The 11,285-nt window shown below is 35.4% G+C and overlaps 1 protein-coding gene across 2 annotated transcripts in view; it reads left to right on the forward strand.

Moving 5' to 3' along the window:
* Window positions 1–11,285, forward strand: part of HFM1 (helicase for meiosis 1) — a 136,376-nt gene that overhangs the window by 104,695 nt on the left and 20,396 nt on the right. For both annotated transcript variants that reach the window (XM_045291920.1, XM_045291921.1), the window contains exons 31-32: window positions 9,416–9,496; window positions 9,690–9,805. In XM_045291920.1, the coding sequence (XP_045147855.1) occupies window positions 9,416–9,496; window positions 9,690–9,805 (197 nt within the window). The remainder of the gene's footprint in view (window positions 1–9,415; window positions 9,497–9,689; window positions 9,806–11,285) is intronic.

Genomic DNA, 11,285 nt, shown 5'->3' on the forward strand with positions numbered 1-11,285 from the left:
TAACTACGATAAATGAGGGTTCACTGTAGTATATTGATTGGCCTGGTAGAATTTTATAAGAATTGGCAAGTTTTCTTTAAGGCTAAGGTAGTAAATTTTAGGCTTGTAGGACATAGCTCTTTCTTGCACCCGTGCAATTCTGTGTTTGAAAATGGAAGACAGAAAGCAGCTATGGACGATAGGTAGTAAAATAGGTATGACTGTGTTCCAGTAAAACATTTTCAAAAATGGGTTTTGGCCCATGGACCAATTAGCCTATGCTTGAGATAAAGCAGTGGGACTAAATGATCTACCATTATGTGCAACAATCTGAATGACCCTCACAAACACAATATCAAATAAAAGAATCCAAGACAAAAGAGCAATACTGTATGATTCCATTTATAGAGATCACAAAAACAGGCAATATTAATTTATGCCTATAAGATTTAGGATTAGGGTTACTCTCCGCAGAGGATTACATTTGGAAGAGAGCATAGGTGTAGATTTTGGGGTTGTACTCTAAAAATGTTAGGTGATAGTTACATGGTATGTTTAGTATGTGAGACTCATTGAGATGAAGAATTTCTGTATGTATTGACAAATTCAACAAAAAAGAACACAGAATTTTATTTAGAAATACATATTTTGGTCCTGGCTCTAATACTTAAAGAGCTGTGTGATCTTTTCAAGTCATAGTTTCTGAGTTTTACTTTCTAAATCTATGAAATTATAAGGCTATTTCTTAAGAGCATTCAACACAACCAGTCACCTCAATGCTTTTTCTTAAATTCCCTCCAAACAATCCAATATTTAGTTGTTCTGATCCTTTTTAAGACTATGTTATTCAGTGATATAAATTGATATTTAGTTCAAATATTGAAATCAAATTGATATTTAGACGCTAAATGATTATATCCAAATATATGCTAAATGATTATATCCAAATATGCTTGAAAGTTCAACATATTATAGTATTGTATATTGTCAAATTATATGGTTATATGTAAAAACTAGAAATACAATTGAAATTTTTTATGCTTCCTATAACTATGAAGATTACATATTTAGAAATGGTTACAGCAGTACATCAACAAGGAACTGCCAGAAATTCAAGCTAGATTGAGATGAGGGCATTGAACAATGGATATCATTGCTGACATCAGATGGATCTTGGCTGAAAGTAGTGACTATCAGAAAAATGTTTATCTGTGTTTTATGGCTTATACAAAGGCATTCAACGATTTGGATCATAGCAAATTATGGGTAACATTTTGAACAAAGATAATCCTAGAACACTTTAATAGTGTCTATTAAATCAATCTATACATATACTAAAATGCAGTTGTTGGAATAAAACAAGGAGTTTAAAATCAGAAAATGTGTACATCATGGTTCTATACTTTAAGTACACTTATTCAACCTATAGACGGAGCAGATAATCCTTATGAACTAGACCACGTGGAGAAGAGTGCTGCATCAGATTTGGAGGAGACTCACTAACAACCTGTGATATGTAAATGACACGCCTAGTTTCCCATAAGTGAAGAGGGCTTGAAGCATTTTCTGATGAAGATTAAAGATGACAGTGTTTAATCTGGATTACACTTCTGAAGATAGTAAAAACTAAAATCCTTACAACAAGATTAATAAACAATGTCATAATAAATAGAGAAAAGACTGAAGTTAACCAATTATTTCATTTTATTTAAAGTAGTGGTTCTCAACCTTCCTTTAATACAGTTCCCTCATGTTGTGATGACCCCCAACCGTAAAATTATTTTCATTGCTACTTCATAACTGTAATTTTGCTACTGTTATGAATTGGGTGATCCCTGTGAAAAGGTTGTTCGACCCCCAAAGGGGTCACAACCCACAGGTTGAGAATCTCTGATTTAAAGCCACAATTAATGTCCATAGAGGAAGCAATCAAGAAATCAAACACTGCATTCCAAGTGAGCAAATAAATCTGCTGCTCAAGACCGCTTTAAACTGTTGAAGAGCCGAAGACTAAGGTACTCTTGACCCAAACCATAATATTTTCAGTTGCTTCAGATGCATAAGAAAGCTAAACAATAAATAAGGAAGACTGAATAAGAATTGACACCTTTGAATTATGGTGTTGACAAATAATATTAACAGAACTGCCACGGACTGCCAGAAGAACAAACAAATTTGTCTTGGAAGAAGTACAGATAAAATGCTTCTTAGCAATGAAGATGAAAAAGAGACTTAGTCTCATGTACTTTGAATGTATTATTGGAAGGGATCAGTTCCTGGAGAAAGACATCATGCATGATAAAGTAGAAGGGCAGTGAAAAAGAAAGACCCTCAACGAGATTGATTGACCCTATGGCTCAACAGTGGGCTCAAAACAGCAATCATTGTAAAAATGGTGGAGGACTGGGCAGTGTTGTGCTTTCATGAGTATAGGGTTGCTTGATGTCACTTAACAACAAAAATCTAACTGTGAAAACATTCTCTTAGCTACAATTTATCATATATGATTGTAATTACAAGATCCAATTTTTAAAATTTTGTTCTTTCCTTTTATTTTTTATTAGTTGGGTTTTAATATATATATCATTCCATATTTCCGTCACATCAAGCTGAACTGTACAATTGTTACTACAATCAGTTTCCAATCATTCTTTTTTTACACGGACTCTGTGTCAGTCTGGGTAAACTAGAGAAACAAATCCATAGACACACATGTGTATAAGAAAGAGATTTATATACAAGAGCAATTGAACATTGAGAAAACATCCCGGCCCAGTCCAGATCAAGTCCATAAGTCCGGTACTAGATCACAGGCCGGTGGGTAGGAAGTCCTTGGATCCAGTGTCATTGGAAACATCTCAGCGCTGGCAGGGGTCTCTCATCTGAGTGGGTCCATGTGTCTTGTCAGCTGCTATGTCTCCCAGGGTGTGAGCAGAGACTCCCACCTCCAAGGAGGAATTACCGAATTTCCCAGAATTCTCAGGAGAAGGCCATGCCCACACAGAGGCCTCATTGGCTATTTCCAGATTGACAGGCTAGACTCCCTCCCTACGCTTTTAATCCTCAAATTGACACCAGATTAGGTGACTACCACAGACTCCTTGACATCGTCTTCCCTATACCACACCACCACCACTGTACCTCCCTTCCCCCAAATCCCTTATTCTACTTGGTGTCCCCATAGGCTCACCAATCCTGGGTTTCATATACCAAAAAATGGAAAAGCATATAACACATCCTCAAGAGGGTGACCTCCATTGACATAACACCTCTACTATGAACAAACAAAAAACAAATAAAACAATACAAACTGAGATCTAATTTTTTTAATTGAAGAAAAATACCTTTTCTTTATTTTTAAGATACCCGTCAGCCATTGCCATCAAGTTGTGTCTGACTCATAATGATCTTATAAAAGGTTTCTGAGCCTGTAAATCTTTACAAGAGTAAATAGCTTCATCTTTCTTCAGCAAAGTGGCTGGTGGGTTTGAACTGTCCACCTTGTAATTAGCAGTCAACACTTACAATGCCACCAGGCCTCCTTTTAAAGATACAGCAATGTGAGAAATAACACACCTTTATAGTTGTAAGGACAAGAATTGAATGATTTTTTCAGGTCTGTTTCTTCTATATGAAGTTTAGATATTAAAACTTATTTGCATACTCAATAAAAGGTATTGACTTTGTTTAATTTGAAGCAAATTTATTTGAGACTAATTCATTTGCATTTGCTATGCCTTTTTAAGTATGAAAATTTAATGTCCTTGGAAGATGTGCATGGATTAAACCAGTGCTCAAGCACATTGGATGTATGCATATTTAAATGCTAGTCAAAAGGAGCTCTAGAGGTAAAGTGGTTATGTGTTGGGTTGCTAACCACAGGGTCAACAGTTTGAAACCACCAACTGTTCCATGGGGAGAAAAATGGAAGCTTCCTACTCCCATAAGGAGTTACAGTCACAGAAGTCCTCAGGGGCTGCTCTGCCTCCTATGGGGTTGCTGTCAGTTGGATTCGATTCAATGGCAGTGAACTTGCTTTGGAGTTGAAAGCCAAGTCTATTTTCCTTACACTCTTTGACATATGAATGTACATTAAATTGCAGATTGAAGGATTATAGCTCACCAGTGTGATCCTTTTCTTTATAAATAAATAACAAAACAATGATATAACAGTTGATGGAAAAATTAATAAATGTCTCATGTAATTTAAAGAGTAAAAACTTGAAATTTATGATGTATGATTAATATAAATCAGGAACTATAGATGTCAAATTAATATTCTTTTAGAAATATTAATTCCAATAACTTTGCACAGATTATTTGAATGCATAACTAGCTTGTAAGGCCTACTGTTCTCATCCCCACTCAACCTTTGGTTGTGTGTGTGTGTGTGCATGTGTGTGTGTTTTAGACAACTGACCACTACCCCACCAGCCATTAATAACCCTGTTATAGTAATTTTAAATGTTGTATTTTGATACATTTTTATTTGAGGTCATTAATAAATTAACTTTAAATACTGTAAATTCTGATTTTAAAACATGTAATTTAATATAATATGTGCCAAATCTGTAAAAATATATGCATTTCAGAGTGTGGGATCTGTTAACATTAAAGTATAATCAAAGAATATAGTTTAGGTTACTTTTCTCCAAGAACCTTATTCTTCCAGTTATCATTCACTGTAAATGTGTATTTGTTAATAAGACAAATTCAGACAATTCGTAGAATGCAAGGAGTAAGGAACATTTCTAACAGAAATATAGTCCAAAGTTTTTGTCATTTAGTTAATACCCATGTGTTAGTATGCTAAACAAATTCATATATAGTTACTAACAAAATGTGCCAAATCTGCTTTGAAATTTTTGAGAGCCCTCAGAATTTCAAAAACTGGTTTTCATCACAAAGAGCAAATGTGTATAGTCACTGTGCACCATCTTGTGGTTACATCTAGAAATGCATCTTTGTAGAAGTTCAAGGACTAAAAAAAGCAACTCCTTACATTTTATTGAAATTATTCTCTACAAATAGTTATCAGTCTTGACTGTTAACCGAAACGTTGGAGGTTTGCATCCACCCAGAGGTACCTTGAAAGCAAGGGAGGGTGATATGTTTCTGAAAAATCAGCCATAGAAAACCTTAATGAGCACAGTTCTACTCTGACACACATGAAGTAACTAGGAGTCAGAATTAATTTGAGGGCAACTGGTATAGCCTTTATTGCAAAACAACAACCTGTGAGGCTTAAACTACCTCTTAGACTCTCCAAACCAAAGTGACTGCCATCGAATCAATGCTCACTCATAGTGACCGCCCGGAGGGTATGAGTCTGTGACTGTTTTATGGGAGTAGAAAGCCCCATCTTTCTTCTGGGGAGCTGCTGGTGGTTTTGAACTACCGACCATGCAGATCAAAGCCCACTGCACTACCAGGGCTTCTCTTCTTAGACTACTCACCCCCAAAAAGAGGGACTTTCTTTAAATTAAATTAATTCTTTGGGGATCTCTAAGGCAGCTATTATAACTATAAAGGCAGAATGGTTGGTAGATCAGGTTCTGGGATTAGACTACCTGATTTGGAACTTGTTGCTACATATTAACTGTAGATTTGCTAAGTAGGTTTTGTAATTATATTAATAAGTAGCCTATTAACTTGGGTATGTCATTTAGTATTTTTATTGATTAATTTGATTATCTTTGAGATGAAGATAAGACTATTATAAGTAAACAACCAAGGATGATCAGTTACTTGAAAAACACCTGGAGCAGGAAAAAAAAATCCAGAAAATAGATGATAAAGCAACAATGATTCCAAATGAAATAAAATTCAAATGGAATTCTAATTAGTGATTTTGAGAAAATTGAAGATTTTCTTGAAGCAGAACAGGATGTTATTTTTAAAAACTATTAGAGAACAAAAGAGCTCAGGGAAGTAAAAATTATGATTGGCAAGGGAAAAACAAAAACAAAAAACTAGATGGCTAGAAAATAAAGTCTGTGATCTAAATGAAAACAAAAAGCTAAAGAGTCAGACAACAGACAAGAACATCTACATCAATATCTAACTGATAAATGTTCTAAGAAAAGCAAACTAATCAGAAGAAATGATTTGAGAAAATTTCCTAGAACTGAAGTGAGATATGAATCTACACAACAAAAAGTGAATGAAAGAAGATCTACAAATGAGGTATAATTGTAATATTTCAGAACATCATGTGTAAAGAGAAAATATATCAAAATAAGGCAAAAGAACTGATGAGAGCTGACCTTTCAGAGGATTAATTAAATAACAGTGCATACAATAAATAGTAGCATAGTAGGAGTGTATTTCAGGAAACTACCTTTAGTCTAAGTGAAAGATAATTAGAGCATGGATGTGGCAAAACTTCTTAATTACTGAGTCATGACACATTTTAAAAAGAGTAATGGCCTTCCGTGAAAAGAATACACAGCTACTGTACCAAAAAGAACTAGTTGACACTCCACCATTTAAGGAGGCAGCATATGAGCAAGAACCAGTGGTGCTAAAGAAAGAAGTTCAATCTGCACTGAATGCATTAGCCAAAAACAAGGCTCCAGGAATTGATGGAATTTCATCTGAAATGTTTATTAGCCAAAAACAAGTTTTAAAACAAAATGAAATTAGCCAAAAACAGGTTTTCACATCAGGAAAGGTATGAATCAGAGCTGTATCGTCTCTTGTTCAATCTGTATACTGTACTGAGAAAATAATTAGGGAAGCTGACTTATATGAAGAAGGGTGTGGCATCAGGGTCAGAGGAAGGCTTATTAACAACCTACAATATGCAGATGACACAACCTTGCATGCCATAAGTGAGGAGGACTTGAAGCACTTGCTGATGAAGATCAAGGATTGTAGCCTTCAGTATGTATTGCAACTCAATGTTAAGAAGACCACAGTCCTCACAACTGGACCAATAGGAAACATCATGATAAATGGAGAAAGGGTTGACGTTGTCAAGGATTTTGTCTTACATGCATCCACAATCAATGCTCATGAAAGCATCATTCAAGAGATCAAAAGATGATATACAGTAGATAAATAGGATGCACAAAGCATTTTTAGAGTATTCAGAAGCAAAACCTTTTTAGAGTATTTTGTCGACTAAAGTATGCCTGGCGCAAGTCATAGTCTTTTTCCATTGCCTCATATTCAGTTATACACTGAATAAGGAAGCCTGAAGAAGAATCAATGCATTTGAATTGTGGTGCTGGTGAAGAATATTGAAAGACCATGGACCACTAAAAGGACAAACTGATCTGTCTTGGAAGAAAGTAAGGTCCATAGTGCTCCTTAGAGGCAAGGATGGCAAGACTTCATATTACATACTTTGGACATATTGTCAGGAGAGATCAGTCCCTGGAGAAGGACATCATACTTGGTAAAGTGGAGGTGGCAGAGACAAAGAGAAAGGCCCTCTATGAGATGGATTGACACTGTGGCTGCAAAAATGGGTTTAGGCATAAGAGCAATTGTGAGGAAGTTGCAGGACTGTGTGTTGTCTCATTTTGTTGTGCATAGGTTCAGTATGGGTAATAATCAACTCGATGGTACCTAACAACAACAGCAGCAACAACAGCCATGACTTTCCAGCCAGAAACAGCAGAAACACAACTGTATTTGAGGAAAGTTAGGCTTATTTAACTTGGTATAGCAACCCACCACTGTACATTTTTAACAGAGCAGAAAGCCTCATCTTTCACTCTTAAAGTTGTTGGAGGGTTTGAACTGACAAGGTTGCAGTTAGCAGTCTGACCCTTACCCATTGTAGCAAAGGAGGATTCAATACTAGAACTATAGATCATATCAGGGATTGAGGAGAAGTTTATTCTAGGAATTCTGTTGTATGAGCTGCTTCTAAGAGGATTAAGAAATCAGAAGTCAGGTCTAGATTGGGTATTCTCAGAAAGCATTGGATGTACATTGGATGTTTTGGTACATTTTATCTTGGATGTGGAAAGATTTTTTAAATAATTATTTTTATTAGATAAAGGGAATGTTTATTTATTTTAGTGGTTCTTCGGTGTCCTTGTCACTTTCAAGTTTCAGAAATAATTATATGATTGTCAAAACTCTGTTATCTTCTATTGTCACAGAATAATTTTGTCTGAATATTGTTTATATTCCGCCAAAATTGTTTTTGCTCAGTAGGAGACAGAGTGCGTTTGCTATCATCTTTCTTTCAACTGCTGGTGATGTTTTGTTACCACATCAGTCTGCAATGTATTCATGTGCTCAAGCATCAAGGAAACCAGCCTCACAGTTGGTCTCATATAGTAAGCAGTCTCGTCCATTTGCCACTGGGAGCCATGCATATATTATTCGTATTTCAATGTGATATGATTTGAAAGGGATGATTGAGCAATGACATTGAAAGTGGAGAATAAAGGACCATGAAACATGGGAAATTTTTCAAAGCTATCCATTCCCTCTAACCTTTCTAGTTGACGTAAAATCCGGTTCAGCAAAAAATAAGCTGATTTCTATACCTCCTGTCTATGATTTGCTCCTTTGGGGTATTATGCCTTCTACCTAGAATATTAGAAGTAGTGAAGTAGTTAGGAACTTAGCTAGTAACTGAAAGGTCATCAGTTCAAACTCACTAGCCACTCCATAGGAGAAAGCTATAGCACTCAGTTTCTATAATGATTTAAAATCTCAGACACCCACTGAGGCAGTTTTACTCTCCCCTATAGAATTACTTTGAGTTGACATTGACCTTGGATTTAAAATATTATTCCCTCACATATCCAAACAGTGTCCTTCAAAAAATATTTCAAATGTCTCTTTCCTACCCCATGTCACAATTAATGAAAGCTAAGATGGAAATGCCTACTTAAACTATAATAATTGTAGAATACATATTTAGATATATTAATTTTAACTTAAAGGAATCAAGTTGGAAGCAGTCTCTCCTTCCTATTTATGTAGCAAATTTCTCATATTCCTAAAGCACATAATTCAAAAACCAAGAAAAAACCGGAAAAGCCTGCCCAACAAAAGCCGGCAAGGGTGACATAAAAATGCCATGAAGGTTTCTTCTCGGGCTCTTCAGACTTAAGTATAAAGCAGCAGATATGTTTCAGAATGCTACCTTTATTTGCACCTCATTCAGAAAACATTACGGGTATTCCCTCATTGTTTATTTATATTACCATAATGATTGAGAGAAGATTAAAGGTGGCTAGATATTCCTGGTGAAAAACTGGGATGAGGTTAGTAGTGGAATAGGAACTGTTGTCAGAAATATCTTTATATGTTTTTACAGTTATATATTGAATGGATTAACATTTGAGGAAGCATGGAAATCATAATTTTTGGTATCATCTAAAAGAAAAGATAAATGGATAAAAACAAGTTAAGTCACACTTACAGTAGCAGATGTAACAAAAATGTTTGTTTTTCTTATATTTAGGGATGACAGCCCGCAAAAAACTAGGAAACCGGGAGTGTAATCATCACTGTAAAAATAAGCGTGCATGTGGACATGATTGCTGTGAGTTTCATAAACCAAGTTTATTTCAGGCTTTGAAAACATCAGGCCTAAATATTAATGTATTATATTTATATGTATATCTTTATAACCCACAATTAATTTCCTTCTATGGGGAAAAAAGTAAATATTTGATTTGAAGAAATTTGGCTGTATATGAACAATACCTAAAGTTTAACCTAAAGAATTTTCATAGGTAAAATTGGAGTTGCACTGAAGTCAGGAATTAAAGAGCCAACAATTTCTTTATACTTGTCCGATTTAAGAAACAGGAATGCTGTTTCATCTCTTCCTCCAGTTAAGCGTCTCAAGGTTAGTTTTAGTATTCATCTCCCTTGGATTTGTAATTAAATGTATCTGAAAAGTCTTTTGTTTATGTATCACATAAGTATCTATAGTATACTTGAGAATTATTTATGGCCATTAACTAGGAATATGACCCTTATTCACAATACTAATAAGACATTTTTAGTTCTACAGAAGAACACCATTTTCCTACTTTTAAACATAGTTACATAGTTCCTGTCTTCATCAACTTTTTTTTTTTTTAACCAGAACAAGGGTGTGTAGCTTGGCTGGGTTCAGCAACAGCAACTTGACACTCTTGCCCTTTTCTGGCTCCATTAGTGCTGGAAGTCTGAAGCTGATATTTATTCATGAACCCAGATGAGTCCTGAACATGAACCTCCCTTGCCAGTAATGATAAAATGAGAGTTGCTACTGGTTGACAGGCTAAACACTTACTTACCTTTAACCTAAGGCATCATACCCAGGACAAAGTTGTTGATCAGGACAGAACAGAATCACAAAAATGAGAAAATGCCCATTTCTTTTCTAGGGCATTTATAGAATGAAGATTCTAAGCTGTAACACTAAAACAAAGGGAATGTTGTGAAACAGGGAGAGTCGTGAAGTTTAAAATGACCACCACCAACTCTGAGTTTCTGGTTGTTTGTTTTAGTAGCCCAAGTCTTCTCTGCCTTCCTTTCTGCTGTCCTTCCAGCCTTTCGTCTTCCAGTATCATTGATCACCATTACAGCCCAAGCACTAAAAGGGCTAAGATACAGTGATAAATGAGACAATTTTATAAAGGTTACAGTGGAAAAATGAAGATAAGTAAACAAGCCTTTTTACTATAGAGTGGTAATCGCTTCTGTGACAGCAAAATGTAAAATGCTTGTGTTTTGATAGAAAATCTACTAAATCCATATTTGGTGGACCAGGAAGGGATACTTAGCAGATATGATTAAGGCCTGAAGGGCGTTTAGACATAAGTCAACTATGGAGGAGTACTAGGTGGACGAGTATTCCAAACATAGAGAGTGTGCAAAGGCCCAAAAGTGTGAGGGAGGGTGAGAGGAGGAGGAGAAAGATAAAGATACAGAGAGGAGAGAAGAATTTTTAAAAGAACTGAGTAATACCGTATATCTAGAGCTCAATTATAAGTAGAGGAAAAAAGACAGATGAAGCCAAAGAAATAAGCAAGAACTAGACTATGAAGACCTTATTGCTATTGTAATGATTTGGGTTTTCTTCTTAAAAGTATTGAAAGATCAATGAAGGACATCATGCAATGACATGATCAGAAATGCATTTTATATAGTTCACTCTGGCCACAATGTGGAGAATGATGATGGATGATGGAATAGGAACATAGAAAATCATTAGGTGGTTTTTGCAATAATACAAGCAAGATGATGACCTAGTTTAGGGTATTAACAGAATGGAAGGCAGAGTAATGAGGAGAAGTAGCTAGAGTCTTAAAATATTTTCAGAGGTGGAATCAGGTGCC

The sequence above is a fragment of the Echinops telfairi genome, unplaced genomic scaffold (assembly GCF_000313985.2).
Source record: "Echinops telfairi isolate 266 unplaced genomic scaffold, ASM31398v2 ScPeMD7_443;HRSCAF=831, whole genome shotgun sequence".
In the NCBI taxonomy this organism is placed as follows: domain Eukaryota; kingdom Metazoa; phylum Chordata; class Mammalia; order Afrosoricida; family Tenrecidae; genus Echinops; species Echinops telfairi.